The 20,955-nt window shown below is 39.7% G+C and overlaps 1 protein-coding gene across 1 annotated transcript in view; it reads left to right on the forward strand.

Annotated features, from left to right (window-relative positions):
* The window catches only part of plagl2 (pleiomorphic adenoma gene-like 2), a 61,350-nt gene extending 48,350 nt beyond the window's left edge, over positions 1-13,000 (forward strand). The window contains exons 2-4 of the mRNA XM_077576018.1: positions 535-666; positions 3,719-4,180; positions 5,783-13,000. Of these exons, the coding sequence (XP_077432144.1) occupies positions 3,870-4,180; positions 5,783-7,244 (1,773 nt within the window). The 5' untranslated portion in view covers positions 535-666; positions 3,719-3,869 and the 3' untranslated portion in view covers positions 7,245-13,000. The remainder of the gene's footprint in view (positions 1-534; positions 667-3,718; positions 4,181-5,782) is intronic.
* The last annotated feature ends 7,955 nt before the right edge of the window (positions 13,001-20,955 follow it).

The following is a 20,955-nucleotide window of genomic DNA, read 5'->3' on the forward strand; positions in this document are numbered from 1 at the left end:
AGGAAAAAAGAATCCTGGAATCTGGTTGATTTACTTAGAATTACGCAAGAAACATATTTTCCTGTTTTTCTTCACTTCTGTCGATGTGCTCTTGAGCTTGGCATGAACCCAAAGACCTGGATTGGATCATGTTGACAACTGTTACGGTAGCCTCCTTTAAGTTCACGCAACAGTGCAGTAGGGGTGCCGACAGTTTTGGCGTCGGAGCACATCCCGATAGGGCGGCATTCGGTCGGTGGGGTTTGTGGGCTTCACATTTTACCGCAAAAAAAAAACACACACATACACTCAAACAAACACGTATACACACAATTGAATTACCTGCTCGTTCTGTCTACACAAAGCTTTCAATTTTTTTAAGAACCAGGGTTCCAGTGTCCGTCCATCCAGCTATCTATCTATCTATCTATCTATCTATCTATCTATCTATCTATCTATCTATCTATCTATCTATCTATCTATCTATCTATCCATCTGTCTGTCTGTCTGTCTGTCTATCTGTGATATTCAACTTTGTGTTTGTTTTCCTCCCAGAGTCAAGATGCAGAAGATTATTTGGCACTCGCCGCCCAGCGTGGCTGTTGGAACTGGGTGAGAGGGAGACATAAGCGGAGGAAGAGTGCAACGCATGTCAAGGGAATAAAGACGGACACCAGGAATAGAGTAGTAAGTATTGTAGGACACTCTATTCATTCCAAATATTGTATGTTCAGTCGCAGTTAGAGTGGCAGCAGAGCAGGCCGGCAGTTGCCCGGGGCAAAAAGATTGATGTGAAAATCTACAGAGTTCATTCTGTGCCATTAAGGTATTATACCTTAATACCAAAGATGTTGAAAGGGGCATAGCACCATCTTTTGGCCATTAAATGGATAAACACTAGTGCTTATACTACAAACCCAAATCCAAAATAGTTGGGATGCAAAAACTGAATGTAATTATGTGGAGGTGCCTAATTTTAATATTTTATTCAGAATAGAACATAGAGAACAGGTCAAAAGTTTAAACTGAAAAATGTTGATTTTAAATTCCATGGTGTCAACAAATGTCGAAAAAGTTGGGGACAAGACCATTTTCGCCACTATGAGGCATCCCCTCTTCTTCTTACAACAGTCTGAAAACGTCTGGGGATCGAGGAGGCAAGTTTAGAAATAGGAATGCTGTCCCATTCTTGTCTCTCTAACTGCTCAACTGTCTTGGGCTTTCTTTGTTGCACCTTCCCCTTTACGATGTGCCAAATGTGCTCTAGAAGTGAAAGAACTTCATGACTGCAGGCTGGCCATTTCAATACCCGGATCCTTTTCCTACGCAGCCATGATGTTGTAATTGGCGCCGCATGTGGTCTGGCATTATCGTGTTGAGAAATGCAAGATCTTCTCTGAAAGTGATGATGCCTGGATGGGAGCAGATGTTGTTCTCCAATCTGAATATACCTTACTGTATTGGCGATGCCTGTCCAGATGTGGAAGCCGCCCACGCCACACGCACTCATGCAACCCTATACCATCACAGATGCAGGCTTATAAACTGAGTGTTGATAACAACTCGGGTTGTCCTTGTCCTCTTTAGTCAGTATGATATAGCGCCCCAGTTTTCCATAAAGAACTTGGAATGGTGATTGGTCTCACCACAAAACAGGTTTCCACTTTGCCACACTCCATTTGAAAGAACCCCTGACCCAGAGAAACGCCTGCGCTTCTTGGTCTGCTTTAGAAATGGCTTCTTCTTTGAGTTTCATTTGGCAACGGCGGCTGGCACGGTGGATTATGTTCACCCACAATGTTTTCTGGAAGTATTGCTGAGCCATTTCTGTGATTTCCCTTACAGTAAGCATTGGTGTTTGCGGTGCCGTTTAAGGGCCCGAAGATCATGGGCATCCAGTAAGACCCTTACACACAGAGATTGTTCCAGATTCTCTGAATCTTTGGATGATGTTATGCACTGTAGATGATGATTACGTCAACCTTTTTGCAATTTTTCGTTGGTAAACACCTTCCTGATATTTCTCCACTATCTGTCTGCGCAACATTGGAGGAATAGATGATTCTCTACCCATCTTGGCTTCTGAGAGACACTGCCACTCCGAGAAGCTCTTTTTATACTCCAATCAAGTTGCCAATGGACCTTAATAGTGGTAACTGGTCTTCCAGCTGTTTTTTTTAAATAAGTGCATTGACTTTTCCAGCCTGCTATTGCTACCTGTCCCAACTTTTTTGAGATTTGTTCAGTTTAAACTTTTGACCTGTCATCAATGTTCTATTCTGAACAAAATATTGAAATTTGGCACTTCCACATAATTGCATTCAGTTTATATTCACAATTTGTATAGTGTCCCAACTTTTTTGAAATTGGGTTTGTACTTGGATGCTAATCGCTGTTCTTCTTTAATACATCTGAGAGGTTTTTGTATGACATGCTAGTCGTTGCTGTTTACCAGTAATGGAATGTAAATGGGATTTATTAGGATTAGGATTAAATGGTTAACCATTTAGAGCCTACCGTATGCGTGAACAATAGCATCGATAAACTTTTTACAGATTACAGCTACTCTTAGGGGTTTTTTTCTATTGGGTGGAGAGAGGCATCTATAGTGGTGCCTCGATTTACTGTAATCTAATTTAATGTAATGCCCTGGCATGTGGGCAAGGAGAGCCATATCTGCCGGTGCTTACTTGCGACACTTACACTACATAATATGTACAGTAATTACAATTTATAAAGCCAGTTTATTTCTTTACAATCTCTTATGTATCAATATGTTTTTTTTATATAATACAATTAAAAAATATGTTCAATGTTATGGACTAAATTTGATTTGGATAATTGATTAATGATTTGATATAAGCGTAAACTGAGCTATGTGCTTGTAAGTCAACGTACCACTGTTTTTGGGTAGAGGTGTTTTAGTGGATGGAATTAAGATTATATATATATATATATATATATATATATATATATATATATATATATATATATATATATATATATATATATATACATACACATACACATACACACACAGTAATTTCTGGACTATAAGCCGCTACTTTTTTCACTTGTATTCGACCCTGCAGCTAATACAAAGGTGCGGCTTATCCATCAGATCACAATGGGGCGCACTACAAAGGAAGCGCAAAAGCATCAGGCAGAGAAAAACAAACCAAGTGACCCCAAATAAAATAGGAGAGACAGAATGAGAGAGAGACAATTTGTGCCCTCATTATGGAAAAGAAAATAGCGGTAACAATAAAACACTTGCGGCGTATAGTCGGGTGTGGCTTATATGTGTAACAAACTCGCGTATTCCCCAAATTAAGATAGCGCGGTCTATAGTCAAGTGCGCCTTATAGTCCAGAAATTACCATGATACCATCTATTAGTTAGGAAAAAAGAAAATTGAATGAGTATACAGTATATTGTGTATTGTGTGCGTCTTGCACGCAATTTAAATGTTTAATTTGTTACACAAGTCATCTATGATTTCCTGGCGTCGAGGCCAGGATGTACCTTGCCTCTCACCCAAAGTCAGTTGGGATTAGCTCCAGCACACCCACAACGACACTAATGAGGATAAGCAGCATAGAAAATGGATGGTTGGACACAAGTTGTAATTCCCGAAGGCAAATTCAGTCTAGTGTAAGAGGGGTTTGTTGTGTTGCTCAAGGGCACCTCGGCAGCGGTCAGGATGCAGACTAGCAATTTTCCTTATGTCCCATTGCAGATTCTCGTTCATCTCGATGTTTGACTCAAGCTTCTACTGAACCGCCACTTCGTCACCCACCCGCCTGCCGGCCCTTCAGCTTCCGACATCGAGTCCACCAGGCAGGGGAGCCTCAAGTAGATTTTCATGGCAGCGGCACTCTAGGGCTGCCATGGCAGCTGCTGCCGCCGATGCCTCACACCGTATTACCGCACTGACGCCGGAGGAAGAGGGACGACGGACCGCCGTCAAGTTGTTTGGGAGCGCCGGCCCGCTGCCACGCACAGAGCGAGAAAGGGGGCGAGAGAGAGAAGAAGGGGAAGAAGAGGTGGGGCGAGGGAACGAGTGTTTGGTGTGCGGGGCTCTGTTTGCCTCTCAGGAGAAGCTTCGGCTCCACGCCTTGAGTCACGCGGGAGAGAAACCCTTCCACTGCTCACAGCCACACTGCCCTAAGGCCTTCAGCTCCAAATACAAACTTTTCAGGTACTCAGCCTTTATCACCCACCGCTTGACAGGTCAAAGTCACAATATACAAACAGAATAGCATAGATCACGTGACCTGACTCGAGTTGCCAATTTAAGATTCAGGAATAGCTTGACTAAAGCTGCGTTCATACTGCAGCTCAATTCAAGTATATGAAAAAGTATCAGATTTTTTTTTCATGCAGTGTGAATGGTACAGTTCCGATTTTTCCACACCAGACCTCATATGTGGATATAAATCGGATATGTATGCGATGCGTCTGCACTGTGAACACTCATCCGCATATGTCATCAAAAGACGCTGCGCGGGCGGCAGAGAGTGCTTGGAAGGGAGACTAGTGATACGTCTGTGAATATATACAAAGCTGTTTTGAGTAACAGTGTTAACTTTTTATTTGTCTTTAATTTAATCACACTTGAAACATAACATACATACATACAGACAGACATTTGTGGCGAAATTTAGCCTTGCAGACGGTTCATCACACACGTCAATGACGCAACGTTATCTTCCATGAAAATGAAAATATCGAAGAGTCTCCCCTCTTTCCTCAAAATATTTCTACCTCTTCCAACTTCGCTACTCTGGCGTTATGCGATGGGAAAAACTGAGTTTGAAGGGTTTCTGCTCTGGGTGTAAACACTTACGCTCGAGGAAGCCAAGGACAGCAGCCAAACATGAGCGAGCGTGAAAACAGTCCACCAATCGGGAGTGGTCGTTCGCACAGCTTAATTTGCATAATTTATGCAGGCAAGACACATGAATCCAACTCCTAACACGTCCGCGAAAGGAGTAAACCAGCCCACCAATCAGTAGTCGCGCGTTGACATAGCTCAATTTGCATATGGCACTGATACAGGTCACTTGCCTCGGCGGCTTGGCTGGAGGGAAAACGTTGCGTCAAATTGGTGCCCTATTTATTTCCGTAAACTCTGCAACGTGATGTCGTTTGTTTTGGGTGCACATCACTCGATGTGTGCTCTTTGCGCATGCGAGTCGGGCGCGTTGCATTCACATTGAAGTCGCATTTGTTTTTGTAATGTGAACAGTCCATAAAAAATTGGGCATTTATACAGTTGTGGGGAATGAGGCTGAATGTCATATACAGCACAGGACAAAAGTTGGGACACACACACATCTTATTTAATATGTGTGCTTGATTCTAATTGCTGTTTACATTCTAGATTCTCACTGAAGGCATCAAAACTTAGAATGAACACTTGTGGATTTATGTACTTAACAATTAAAGTGAAAAAACATGTTTAAAATTCTAGTTTCATCAAAATAGCCACCCTTTTTCCTGATTACTGCTTTCACTTTCTTGGCATTCTCACCACTGGGAACTCCTTCAATACTGTTGGAAAACCATTTCAAGTGACTACACTTGAAGCTCAACAAGGGATTTTTTTTTAAGTTGATAACTACACATATGTTCATTCATATTTTTGATGCCTTCAGTGAGAATCTACAATGTGTAGTGATGAAAAAAAAAAGAAATGCATTGCGTGACAAGGTGTGTCCAAACTTTTGACGTGTACTGCACTTAAGTGGTAAACACATTCTCTTGTAACCTGCTAATCCCTTATGGTCCTCCTTTGCAGGCATATGGCCACACACTCACCACAGAAGACCCACCAGTGCTCATTCTGTGAAAAAATGTTCCATCGGAAGGACCACCTGAAGAACCACCTGCAAACCCATGACCCCAACAAGGAGGCCTTCAAGTGTGAGGAGTGCGGCAAGCCCTACAACACCAAGCTGGGCTACAAGCGCCACGTGGCCATGCACTCAGCCACAGCGGGGGACCTCACCTGTAAAGTTTGCTTGCAGAGGTACGAGAGCACGCCCGTCCTGCTGGAGCACCTCAAGAGCCACTCGGGGAAATCTTCCGGCGGGGCCAAGGAGAAGAAACACCCGTGCGACCACTGCGATCGCCGATTCTACACGCGGAAGGACGTGCGGCGACACATGGTGGTGCACACCGGCCGAAAGGACTTCCTGTGCCAGTACTGCGCCCAGCGCTTCGGCAGGAAGGACCACCTGACGCGACACGTGAAGAAGAGCCACTCGCAGGAGCTGTTAAAGATCAAGACTGAGCCTCCGGATATGCTGGGCCTCCTTGCCTCAGGGTCACCTCCTTGCTCTGTGAAGGAGGAGCTTAGCCCCATGATGTGCAGTGTGGCTCCTAATAAGGACCCCATGATGGGCAAGCCCTTCCCAAGCGGGTCCCCCTTTCCCATGGGCGTATACAATCCCCACCACCTGCAGGCCATGTCGAACTCTGGGGTGAGCCATCCTCATGCCCCACTCATGTCCTCGCCCTTATCTGTGGGTATGGGTTGTCACATGGAGTCCACTGGATCCCTGCACCCACACTCCCATCATCACCACCACCATCACCACCACCACCATCACCACCATTCCCCTCCGGCGCCCCCACCCCACCACCAGCCCCCGGTCCCCCAGCAGCAGCACCATTCCCAGCAAGCCCCCAAATACCAGCTGGGATCTACCTCATACCTGCTGGACAAACCCTTGAAGGTGGAGATGGAGAGCTTCCTCATGGATCTGCAGAGTGGCTTGCCAGGCCCGCTTCCCTCCGCGGAGCCTCACGCTGCTGTTTCCCCCACTAAGGATGGACTGGAGCCTCCTGCTGGCCTGGCGGAGGAACTGTGCGGGGATCCCCTGCTGTCCAAGAGTCCCGCGGTGATCGCCGAGTCTCTGTCTGCTGCTAACATGGACTTCTCCCACTTGCTGGGCTTCCTCCCGCTCAACCTCCCTCCCTACAGCGCCCCCATGAGCACGGGAGGACTGGTGATGGGCTACACCTCGTCTGCGACCTCCTCCTCCTCCTCATCTCTGCACGCTGCCGAGCCTCACGCCGCAGCCGCCGCCGCCGCAGCAGCCTCCATGGCGCCTCTTACCTCTTTGCAACCACAACCTCAGGAGCATCAGAGCTCCAGCGGGGGTCTGGGACTTGGACCCCTGCACCCACTTCCACCAGTATTCAGCTCCAGCCTTAGTACCACCACACTCCCTCGCTTCCACCAGGCCTTTCAATGAGAGTTTTAAAGATAGATTAAAACATACACACTGAGTATAATTTGAATTTGAAGGGATCCCAAATTTTTATTTACAATAATATATTTAAGGCGCCACCACAACACGGTATTCAGATTAATATTGTGCTTGTGAGTTAAGCAGCAAAATCCAGCCGTTTTTATCCATTTCAGGAGGCAGCCATTTTGCCACCTGTGGTCGACTGAAAATTACATCACAGTTGCTCAGTGCTCAGTTAACGACCAATCACACGGATCCCCTGTTTTCTGAAGCTGATCTGTGATTGGTCATTACCTGCGCCCTGAGCAACTGTAATGTTATCACTCGACAGCAAGTGGCAAAATGGCTCCCCATGATGGATAAACAATGGTGGATTTTGCCGCTTAACTCATATTCCACAAACGCAATATTAATCAGAATGCTGTGTTTAGACTACGGGGGCATATACAACATTGAGTATTATTGTAAAGAAAATTTTAGGGTTGACTTACCCTTTAAAAAAAAACACTTAGATGCCTTAAATGTAAGCTCACAAAAGTTTTTAATTAATCCCTAAAAGGAAATAGGCCCTTTGTGGAAAAATTGGGTGAAAAAGAAAAGGAAGCAGCTTTTATTTGGGATTTATTTTCCATTTCTCCTATAGTTTTAATTATGTATTAACCCTTTTTTTTTTCTTCCATTGCCATTTATGTCCCCTTATATTTGCATCCCCATGTTTAGTAGTGTAGCAGGCAGAATCAGTAGGCCAAAGGGCATGGTACTGCTAACTTTCTAAAGCAATAGAACAAATATATCAAAGTTTAGTGACGATCTTGTTGTGACCCAGAAAAAATATATAGTTTGAAGTGGATATTTTTGTTTTACTTAATTTTTCTTTCCCCAGAACCATGACAGAACGTCTCATCTTGAGAGGGAAAAAAGAGCTATGTAGTCCACAATTTACCTCAAACGTTCTCCCATTTGTTAAAAAAATGTTTTCCCCCCCACATATTAGAAATTTGACGGATGGCCCTAGTATTGCTTGGCATCCGTTTTAGTCACGTTTGAATCAGAAATCAGAAAAAGCATGTGGCGTTTTAAAGGAGAAAAAAGAGAAAGAAATGTGAAAAGTGTTGGTTTAAAAACAATACTGGTTTTTTGAAAACTTTTCCTCAAGAGAAGCACTTTTTTATTTTAGCAGAAGGCACTTCATCTTTAGTAATCTGTTTTGTTTCCTCCCTCATGATTCTGTTGAGGTTGTAACACCCAGAATCCACTTAGGTTCCTTTATACAGGCTATCCTTCCTTCCAAGCTTCATCCTGAAGGGCTTCTTGTGGAGTGACTAGCCCATAAAACAAGCTTGTTCTTGCGAGAATTTAGTAGGAATTTGTATGGAAAGTGAAAAACTGATGTTTTGACATTTCATATCCTCCTAACACAAATTCCAAAATATGACACTTTTATTGGCAAAAGATCCTTTACAGCACAGCGGCATGTCTGGTCTGTCGCTGGACGACATGCGATTTGTTTTTAATCACTCGGAGTCCGTTCAAACGTAAAATCCTGCTTGACTTTTTTGTACGCTTTCTGACTAAATTCTCATGAGGTCACGTCGCATAAAATCGGCCTCTTGAGGTTCTCTTCCGAAAAGATGTCATGAGAATCCCTGACATATGTGAATGCTTAAAACTAAAAGAGTTACAGTGACAGATGAGGAAAAAGTGTTTTAAAGAATGTTATTGCAGTGTACGAAATATCTCATAAATGATTATCATAAATACTTTTATCTCAGTAAATGTGTATTTTAGTGAGTTAAACAAAGTGATGACGTTCTTCTTTTTGGATGTCTGGCAGGTTTACATTTGTGTGTATCTTTGATCAAACAATGGCTGAAGTATTAGCTTTTTCCTTTTAGCTTTCTGTCACATCCAGTCAATACCTTCACATTTACTTGAGTTAGCATTGTGAAATCCCAACTGTGGATGTCACCATATTTATAGCAAGCTGTTGTGGCTTAATCATCACTTAGGGTTTGAGCTAGCTAGAATGCATCAATACGAATGCTGACATGGACGGCCTACTAAGCGTGATCGTAGGTCGTTGTACGGACAGCTATTTAATGAAGCTATTTTCCACCCTGTTCACCGCCAGCCTATAGGAACCTGAGCCCAAAGTTAACCCAGCACCTCAAAAGGTCATATATAGTGGATATAGAAAGTATGGTTTAAGACCATGATAACAAAAAGAAATAGAAATGAAAGCTTGGAAACATTTGTGAGTGGATGGGTGGAATCAAGTTTGTTTTAGCATATTTTTCTTTAATGACAGTCTTTATGGATCAAGTATTCCAGGGTGGCACATCTTGACCAGGCAATATTTGTCCAATCTTCTATCAAAATTGACTACTATTTAGAAGTGCTCATAAGTGCTCCCACCTTGAAGAAAAACAAAACACCCCAAAGCATGATGCTGACATCACAATGTTTCACTGTGGACATACTCTTCTACTGCAGATGTATTAGGCCACAGATATCAAACTCAAAGCCCGGGGGCCAGATTGGGCCAGCCACATCATTTTATCCGGCCCGCGAAATCAAATCATGTTGTGCTGGTCAATTTCATGTTTCTTGCTAAAATGCCAAAATTGCAAATTGACGTCACATTTAACAATGATATATTGCAAGCATTTTTTTTACAATCTCCCTTTTAAAATAGAGTAATAGTGGACCAGATGATTTTGATTGCAGAACTAATTATCTATCAATATGTTGTTTATACAGCCGTGCTTCCAGGAAGAGACACCACTACTACGAACCCAACTATAAATAGAATCCATTGTCAGTAAAATTGTTGTAAGTATACTTCTGCAGAGGCATATTCCTTGCACAATCTCTGACAATGAGAGCACCACTGCCACCTACTGCATTGGATGTGCAATGACACTTTATTCTAGTACACACACACACACACACACACACACACACAAAAGAAGTAAAAACAAAACATGTTCCATGCGGCAGCATCACACGGCCTCCCCCAATTTGAGGACTGGTATACAGTATGTTGTAATATGAAGCCATCATATGGGTTCAGAGTCAACAGTCCTCTGAGTGAAAATATAATTACAATGTAGCCTGCAACAAAAATTTGTTTGAATCCCTGTTTTAGACTAAGCATACTTTTTTCAGTAGTGTCCAAATTTAACCAAAATTAGACTTAACCCATTTACCCACGTTTTGGGAGATCTAGCAGTTAATTTGTTTTTTTTTTGTTTTTTTTAAAGCCGGATATGGATGTTTTTTTTTTTCTTCATCAAAACAATACAGAAATGTCATCTTTCACCATGGCAACAAGCCAAAGCTTACATCCAAAATAAAAAAAAAATGGTTTCATCCGCCTCTTACAACTGGTGAAGATGTGTCATGCTGATAGGCTCCTATAAATAAGTCATTAAAGCAAAAGGCGCTTCCACAAAGTATCACATAGGATAAGTACAATGACTTTTTTATCATGTATTGATAAACTCACAAAAAATCCTTTGTCCACCATATGTATGTTCATTTAAAGCTGTGGCCAAGTTCGTGCAACGAGCTACAAGAAAGCCACGCCAAGTTCAGGATGTTGAGCTGTTAATTAATAACATACAAAAAACATAGCACATAAAAAGTAAAATACATATTGCTGCTTGTAGCTACAGTTGCGGACAACTGTAGACCACTAGATGTTCTCTTTTTGTTTGTTTGTTTGTTTTGTTGTTGCAAAATGGACAGAAGGATGCACAACCAACCCGAACTGACAAAGTGTACATCAGCCCCTCAAACCTCAGCCCCCAACCCATCCTCCCTCTCTCTCGGCTGCTTAGTGGAGTCAAAGAAAAAGGGTCTAAAACAATGGCGGGGTATTGCTTTTTTTTTTTTTTTTTGTCTTGTATGTTGATATTGTTGTTATTGTCTGTTTGTACAAAGGACCTCGAGAGAAAAAAACACAACACATCACCTCATTTTTATTTTTCTTACCAAAACCTGGGGAGAAGAAACTACACGTTTGCACAATCGCTTGTCATAAGTTGCTGCGTGCTGTCCTACATTTTTAGTGTAGGAGATGAAAGCACCTGGCTGCTCGCAGCTGATCAATGTGTCAAAATAAACACACACTTATAACCAGATCATCCCTTGAATGATTTTATCACTCAACATCGGATTGAAGTGTATTTTTGTACTTTTTTTTTTTTTTTTTACCCCCCTGCAAAGTACTTATTTTAAAACTGGCTCTTGTAAATGAGTCATGATGTGGTTTATTGACCCTAAACAAATTAGCTGACGGCACCTTTTTGAGTATTTAAGACAAGATGTCTTAAGGGGGAAAAAAATAAAGCAAGATTCTAAATTGATTCTGTAGTTTGATTCAATAAAAGGTTGTTTCTAAGAAAAACTCTTTTGGCTTACGACAAATGTTGTAGCAATCAAATTGAACATGATTTATTTTTGTAACAAATATTCCTAAAGGTTAAAAAAGCCTTTTATAAAGAAGTAAAGAAATGAAAAGCTTTTGGCATGTATTAAGTTTGTCCTCCCTGGGTTTCTGTGAGCTAATCTGAGTTCTAGCACTTTCAACCTTTTTGAAAATAAGAGTATTTTTTTCCTTTTAAAGTTTCAGCTTATATGTTCATATGGTTTTTAAATTTTGTATTGAACTTGTATATGTATGTGCCATTAGCATAATGTGTAGACTTTTATCAGCTTTGTGTATTTCTCTTCTCAAAAAAAGAGTAACAGTATTTTTGATAGACTTTTCACTAATAACCTTTATTGCATTAAAGCCCCCTTTTCCTACACCCCTTCCTCCTCATCCCCGACTATACAAATAAACCTCTCATTAATATGCCCGATCTAATTCTCTAGGCAAGTACTACAAGAACACAACAGCATACTGTTTCATGTGAAGTGCTCAGAAACAAAAAAAGAAAAAAGGAGGGGGGAGCACTTAAAGTGAATTGGTTATTGTCACATGTAAAAGTAGTGCCGCAGCGCCAGGCAATTTGTATTGAACATCCCTAATCTATATAGCACATAACTTATAAAGGGTAGTGGAGCTATTCTCTGTCATGACTCTTAAGTTTCAGTGATGCTGTTGTGTTCTTTGACTTGACGTTTGGTTGCATGACCTCAAGCTGCACCTGCTACTGCTAGGGATGCACTTATCCTCACACTTCCTCTTTGCTAGCAGGTGTATGCAAAAAACGACAACTTTTTTTGCTGTTGTTTTTTTTTTTTTTTTTTTTAATTCATGCTTTCTGTCCCTTCTCTTTGCTTTCAACTAAAAAAAATAACTGGGTACTGTCTGATAGACAACATCCAAATGTAGTTTTCTTTATTTTTAGTTTAATGTTAAAGTTGTGCATTCCAGCCTTTTTTGTGTTTGTTGGCATAGATCATTTTATTTTTATCACTTGCTGACAGCCACCTCTGGAACAAAGAAAGGTGAAACAGGTGTATTTGCTTACCGGATGTCATACAGCTACACAGATTACTATTTCAATGATGTGCTTGGGAGAAAGGAAGAAATATCAATAAGCAATAAGTCTTGCTTTTTTTTGTGTAACATATCTCACATGCAATCAGTTGCTGCAATGTAAAAGTGACAGAGTTGTATATTGGTTGATCCAAAGACATGATGATCACAACAACAAAACTATTGACTTATTGTACAGTACAGTGTATGACATTTGAGTTGTAATGTGTTATGTTGAAATGATTAAAAATACAAACCAGGGCGTTCACACTGTCTTTGTACCCTTTTTTGTTTGGATTCTTCTCTCTTCTTTTTCTGACTTAAAAGTTGCTCAGGTACTGCAACGTTCACAATTTCACAAATTCATGTGAAATGAAAGGTATAGTAAAAATAAAAATATGACATATATTCATTTGACTTACATAGCGCCTTTCTACCTTAGGTACTCAAAGTGCGTTAACATTGTGTCCTCATTTTACCTACTGATGACGCAGCATTAGGAGCAAATAGGGGTTCAGTATCTTGCTCAAGGACACTTTGCCAGGGTCAAACACAACCTGTGCTACCTTTAACATAACCATCCGCTGTCAAAATTAATAGTGTGATTAATCTGTGTTAACTTTGAAAGCCCTAATATATATATATATATATGTATAAACTGTATTGTTTGTGTGTGCATCCAGCCACATCCATCCTGCATATAGAAATACAGTAGTTGTAGTCATGATCTTTTTCTTACACTTGGTGGTGCAATAGTCCAGGCGATTAAGGTGCAAGCATGCATACACAGAAGCAACACAAAGTGCTCAGTGAATCAATTCCACATTTTAGGGAGCCTAACCCTCAGTGACTTGGCTGGTGTTCAGTCTTGGGTGTACCCCGCCTTGCCCAAACTCATCTGTAATAGGCTCTATCGTACCCAAGACCCTGATGAGCACCAGCACTATAAAAATAAAAAATAAATGGATGGATTTTATTTTACTGATTCATCCAGAAATTGTTAGCGACAAAGTTAAAATAAAATATACTCTTTGAAACATATGTCACAATACCGTACAATGATGCTTGATGTGTTTTTTTTTTTAAATGTATTATAAAGTAGTAGTATACAGTATATTAATTTACAATATTAAGGTTTAAGTTTCAACTGACACAAATTATCAGCATTGATTTTTAAAATAACCTTGCTGAGTAAAAAAAGTGTTTTTCTGTGGTAGCTCCACGACATCATCTCACAGTATTCACACACAAATCCACGTGATTATGCTGGTGAATGCCTTTGGAGCTATTAGTTGCAGCGTTTTGTCAAGTATAATTGCTATTATTTCCAATGTGCCTCCACATGAATGATTTGGAAACACTACCTTTTTACATGGCCTCTGTCATTCATTAAGCAAAGGAGCAGTGATTGGAAAATGTGTGCCATGACTATACAAGCAAGCAATGAAACCCCTCAAAGTTAAAAGTAATTACGGGCCTCTGAAGAGCCAGTCTGCAGCTGCATGTCAGAAATAGAAAATGGTCTCACTCAAATTATCATTGTCATCAAGCACTCGTTATCCTGGAGTTTGCAGTCATATGTGCTAAAAATAAATAAATAAACAAAACAATAAAATGCATTTTTTTTGAATGACAGTTTCTCAAATAACACATTAAGCATCTCTTGCACCGCTCTTATCAGGCCATAAAGCATATTTGGGTGCTTCTGAGAGGGGTAAGACCTTCTAAAATCATGCGTTTTCACAAAATCAGGAGTATGTCTCCAAAAATGAAAACTGTGGTATTGATTTTGAGTTTATTTGAACATGAAAAATAACTTTTAAAAACAAAACAAATAACAGTAATAAACATACAACAAAAATAAAGCAAAACAAGCATAATTCAACAAAGCGCACCCACCTAACATCGATTTTCCATGTTCAAATGCGAGTGGGAAGAAGTCACAAGACTGATTAAATCACACCCCTTCTCCATATTTTCTTAGTTTACATATCTATTCTTCATAAATGGTAAAAAATAACACTGAAGATAACAAAAGTAACAGTGATAATAAACCACTACATAATATAAAGTAAATACTCAGAGATCAGCATTATAAATCTACAGGCAAGATAGTAAAATCCAACCCAGATCCAAAAGCCAACAATAAAAAAACACAAGATAGAACAATAGTAAACATAAATATGTCAGCTATAAAGCAGCAACACTCCTCATCACCTAGTGGTTGTCTGCCCCCTCCCATTCCCCCTGTGTACTGTAAATGTATGACTTTTATATTAAGTTTGAAATTGAAATTTGCATTTGTAAATTGTTTTAAGTTCTCACATAGACTGTTCCATAATTTCTCCCCACAAAATGATATACAGAATCTTCTCCTATTTGTACAAATAATGTAAAATTTTCAATTGTATTTCCCTCTTAATTTATATCCCCCCACCCCATCGTTCTCGATAAACATTTTTTAAACATTATTTTCTCTGCTGTCGGAAAATTCACTATATCAACAAATTTTAAGAGTTTTGACTGTAAAAATAATGAATATGATCCAGATATCCAACCTTATGTATGATTCTTATTGCCCTTTTTTGTAAAGTTATGAATGAACTAATTGAACTCATGTAATTATGACCCCAATTCTCAACATAGAAACTAAGATATGTATTGATTTATAATATTTCTCATTCCCTTTCAAATGACCTCAAAAACGTCTGTCTCACAGACACATTTTCAGAAATGGGCAAACACACAACAGATTTACCAGGCTGCCTAGACCCAACTAAATTAAAAAGCCAATTCATGTCCTCTTCATCAAATTTGAAAGATAGTTGTTTTTTGTAAGGGTCAAGAACAATAAGTTTGAAGTCCCAAAACATAATCAGCAAGCCTTCAAATGTTAGACAGCTGAGTTGATTGAAGGAACGGACTGGGGACAAAATTCAGCTCTGGAAAAAAACTTGTCAACACGGTGCGGGTGGTGGGGGATTAGCAGACATATTCATCAACGGGGGGGGAGACCAACATCCAGCCATTACTATTCATCGTCCGTCGCCGGGGGAAGGGAGTGCGCATGACAGCCGATTCATGTTTATTGACGGGGGTCGGGGGACTGGCCCGAAAATGGACTGATCGTTTGGGTAACTCTCGCGAATATTGAAGAGTCCGCTGCCCCTGTAATAAGATTTATTTGTACTTGTACAATCATTCAAGTACAAATAAATGTCTTCTTGGTTATGCAGAGGATGATTGCAGAGAGTGGACTCAAGCGGCATAATAATCTGTCCAAACTGTCAAATACATGATTTGGCTGAGGACTTGAAGTATTTATTCATTTAATCCACTTTCATCGCATTTCCTAGCAGGCCACATGAAATCTGACCCTGTGCATTCAATAAATCTACAAGTATGTGCAAAGAATAAATAACACATTATTATTGTTAATGTGCTCGCTGGCTATGTTACACTGAATCCTATTAAATGAAATGAGTTGGCGCTCACTTGAGCGCATGCCTTTGTTCTCCTTTAATTAAATGTGTAATCAATACATAACTGTGTAATCATTACCATTACTGATGACCTGTAGGAAGAGACATGACTACAAGTTGTGTCTATGTGTTGTGGACATGGAACAGCATCTGGGAGGAGTCACTTGATCATGGTGGACCAGTTGGACCACTCCAACAGCTTGTCTTTATCTCACCCCATTCATGTTGCCATTTTCTTTTCATTTCCACCAATGAATGGTTTGCCAGCTCTCTTCTACAAATATGACATTGGCGGCATTTTGAAGCCCAAAATAACACAAAGGCCGCTTATGGCTGGTGTTTATTCGTTTATCTACTCCAAATGAACAAGAGCAGAAAGCAGAGCAGAACCTTTTTGAAAAAAAGAAGCTACTACTTGGATACTGATTCACGCAAAGGACCACCAGCTTGATACACACTTGTAAAATTACTTTTTTTTTTTTTTTTATCAAAATACATTTAATTATACATTATTAATAATTAATGTATTCATCTATGTGAGGACACATAATCAACAATGATTTAACACTTTACACCCATATATCTCTGCAAGTATCTATTTTGAAATTATTTCTACAACATTCCTGGGAAATCACAATATCCCATCACTGGTGAGCTATTTTTGGAATAGGCCCACAGGCTACTCATGTGGTCCTTGGGAGCTAACTGATGACCGACCATACAGGGCCAGGCCTATAGGCCTATAGATGTTTCTGCACTACCTTTAATATAAACAACTCCAGCTCGGTACCCGTAGCATTGTTTGTTTACATTCTGTTTATTTTCAGCCGTGACTGGGTGTGTCGCTTTTTAAGCTCCGGACATCCACGCTGATTTCAAACTAATTCGCCCAGCTCCATTCACTTATTGAATTGTTTATATATTTCATTTAGTCCACTTTCACACATTTGACATAAAGAGTTAATAGTAATCACTTGTTTTAATATACTGTAAATATATTTAAGATGATTTTTTACCGCATTTTAAATAGCATAATACCCTTAACTTCTCACTGCCTTCCTCACACAATGGGCGAGCTGGCATCCCGACTGAATGATCCCTTTAATAATATTTTCTGATATTTGAGAATGACGAAAGATATATATTTGAAAAAACAAAAAAGTCACAACATTTTTCAATCTCCAATGAATGAAGACCAAGTGACCAACCTTATGAGTTGTGTATGAATTGCATTAAAAACTTTTTTTTTTTTTAAAGATTTACTATTGATGTCCATCGCCATTGAAACTTTGCAAATCTGTGCATGCCGTTAAGTTCTAGTTGCGAGAAGATCATATGACAAAGGATCTAAAATGTAGCTGGTAGTGATGAAAAATGGTATTATCTATTCTTGGAAATGTGTTTCCTGTCTCCCAGGCATGGTGACCGTCAATTACAGTAACATATCAACTGCCATCCACTTCCTAGTTTTGTATGCCATCTGTGTCCAAGCAGCTTCCTATAGAGTGGCCTACTATGCAAAAAAAGAAGAAGTGCTATTACAGTGAAGAAGTGAATGAAGTCAGTTGCTGAAATTCGACAGCAGTCTTCTACTGTACTGCGTTGATGGACGTGGTGCACATGGTAAATCTTGTTACATTGACAGTTGCATATATCTTTGTTTGTTTCTCAATGCTAAACATCTTTAGAACAGAGACTGTACATTGTGCCATCAATATTGACCAAAATGGCTGAGACAGTGATGTTTCAATATGGAGGCTAACGCTTAAATTACTCATACACTCTTGCTGGTATACTAAAAATGAATGTCCTGGTCAGGAAAAAAATGGATTGTGGGTAATGCGATTTAACCCTGGAGAACCCAAGAACCCTTTTCTTCTTTGGAAAATTATGAATTATACATTAAATGACTGCTATAAATTCACTGAACACCAAAATATATGTTTTTTCAATTTTAACTCTTTATTCGCTAATTTAGGATTAGGGCGAAATTTGACCCTTTTGAGATTTAGGGGTATCATTTCGAAAAATCTGAATAACAAAAACTGTCAGTAAACTATTTAGAATTTAAGAAAATAATCAATCAAATACACAGCTACATTGAACAATATAATTTTTTTTGTTTTATTTGTTGCATTTTAGAACTGGATTTTGAATGTACAAACACACTTTGGCCAATGGAAACAAGAACACAGGGACAAAATCACTGCTGGAAAAAAAAAAAGGTCTTTGTTATTTGAGTAGCAGAATTTATAGGGGCCAAATTTGACCCAGTGGGTTCTCCAGGGTTAAAGCCTAGGAACTGAACACACAAGAGAAACACGAGAGAGGATTAGAATAAAGGTTTCAGGGAAAGATAGAGAATCGAAATGGGTCTCATGGAATGGAAGGCTTGATAAATGGCAGAATCGCATGCAGCCTGAGGGTGCCAAGTGTTGGCTGCTAGATCCATTTTTGGTTGGTTCCTTTTTCATGATTTGTGGAGGTAGGTGGTCCCAAATGCTACAGAAAAGCAACCACGTGAAAGCAGGAATAACTCAAAGTAGTTTATTGGGGACATTTTTGATTGTAAGAGAAGTCAAAAGTGAGTAGCACAGGAAAGCAGATAAGACGAAGGAATATGGGAAGACCAAGACCAGGAACATGTGAAATTCGATATCCTCACATCAGCCCAGGCTAAGCAAACAGTAAGTCATTTATAATGCATTCCATCCATTCAAGTCAGTTAATCCAAATGTATAATGGCAATGTACAACATTTAATTTACTTTATATTGTTTGGCATTATTTATGTGTTGTTCCTGCCTGGTGTTGACACTTTTAGAGTTATTTAAATTTGATTTAAGTGTCTGCACTTGCGGGTTGTTTTGTGTGTCCATCGTTCAGTGAATATAAACATAGTCATATCGGATATGTAAAGTGCATGTAAAAAGACAGTTAAAACCTTAAGAAAATCATAAAACAAAGAGGCTTACATGATTCTGGTAGAATTCAACATTTTCCTAATTTCATAATTCATGCTTTTGTTGACTTTTGCATTGTTTTACATTTTGTTTTGTTTCATGTAATGTTTTGATATCCTGTGTCTCGTGTTTGTGTCATCTGCTTGTTAGGTTTTCATGTCCACCTTTTTCTTTCTTCTTATTATTATTATTATTATTTTGGTGTACAAATCAGGGACACAGATACGTATATCAAATTTTGTGAAAAAAGGATATGCTGAATAATAAATAAATATTTATAGTATGTATAATATGTTTTGGGGTGTAATTCCACTTTTCGACACTATGGGGAGACATACTATTGTTCAATACTGTAAATCTGGAAAAAGAAGGGAAGAGGAAGCTGCGTTTTCAACCTCAGCCTCCTCCTTGCTGATTAGACGGATGTTCTTAAATGTCTCAATCTTAAGCCCTCTTGCATTTTTACGTCTTTAGAAATCGACAACAGTAGGTTCATTGTATAATGCACATCTTTGGGTGTTTAGTTGTTTATATGTTAATTGAATACCGCTTATCCTGGTCATTGTTGCTCCGAGGCAAGGCCTATCCCAGATGACTTTGAGCAAAAGGTATACAACACTCTGGACTGATTGCAAGTCAATCAAAGGGCACGAATAGAGACAGACAAGCATTCACGACCACATTTACACAACTGGGTGAGAAACATCAACGTGACTCCCATTAGCATTTTGATGGACTCAATCAGGCAACACATTATAGCCGAAACATAAACATAAAGCACCCATGACACTTGTGTAATTACATGCCCAGTATCGATTAAACATGAGCCTCAGCACACACTGGCAAAGACAGAACCTCTCATCATGTCAAGGAAAAGGCTGACAAATTTAAGTGCTGAGCGAAGATGTGAGACACAAAGCTCATTAACACACACAATGGAAGGTGTTACGATGGAGGGGAAACACATTGGCTCAATGGAGAACATCCCCGAGACGCTCCAGAGGCAAGCAGTGACAGCCAGCTATCCACAGTGCAGAAGTCATTATGTTGTGCAGCAGTTTTACCTCAAGGATCAACAATGATACTCCGGATATGTGAAGAACATTTGAGGACCAAACACAGTTACTTTACCACTTTGTGCCTGTCGATTGGTGTTCAATTACTTGGCAGTTTAAAGGCATTCTGAAAACATAAATAAACAAAACCAAAAAAAGTGGTGTTTGAGGCCACAAATATACTGTAGTTATTACAGTTATTATAGTTATTCCAGTTCAAATGGGAAAGGTTGAATATTTGCTGCATTGGTGATTTGGGATTTTATAGTCACTGTCAGTATGGTCTTTTTCTGACAGATGAAGGCTCTCTAAGGCTACGTTCACACTGCAGGTCTTAATGCTCAATTGCGATTTTTTTGGAGTAAGCGTTCATATCACCTATTAACTGCGACCTCAGTCTGTCTGCTGTGTGGACGTAATGCGTCCCCTAAGTGACCCGCATGCGCAGAAGAAGATACAACGTCACTCTCAACGCTGTGTTTGAAATGTTTGAAAAGGATCACTTTTGACACGACGTGGCAGATTTAGGACTCAGACGCAGAGATAGGGGTTTGAGGCCAAGGCAGATATTTATTAAACAAACAAAAAAAACTTGTTTAGAAGGAAAAAACAAAGGCTATTAAAAGTTAAACTAAAGGTGCTCCAAAAGGGAGGATGTCTAAACTACAAACAAAACAATATCACTCCTTAACTAAAACTATACTGTGGCTATGCAAAGTTACAA

This window comes from Vanacampus margaritifer, chromosome 1, assembly GCF_051991255.1.
Source record: "Vanacampus margaritifer isolate UIUO_Vmar chromosome 1, RoL_Vmar_1.0, whole genome shotgun sequence".
Taxonomy (NCBI): Eukaryota; Metazoa; Chordata; class Actinopteri; order Syngnathiformes; family Syngnathidae; genus Vanacampus; species Vanacampus margaritifer.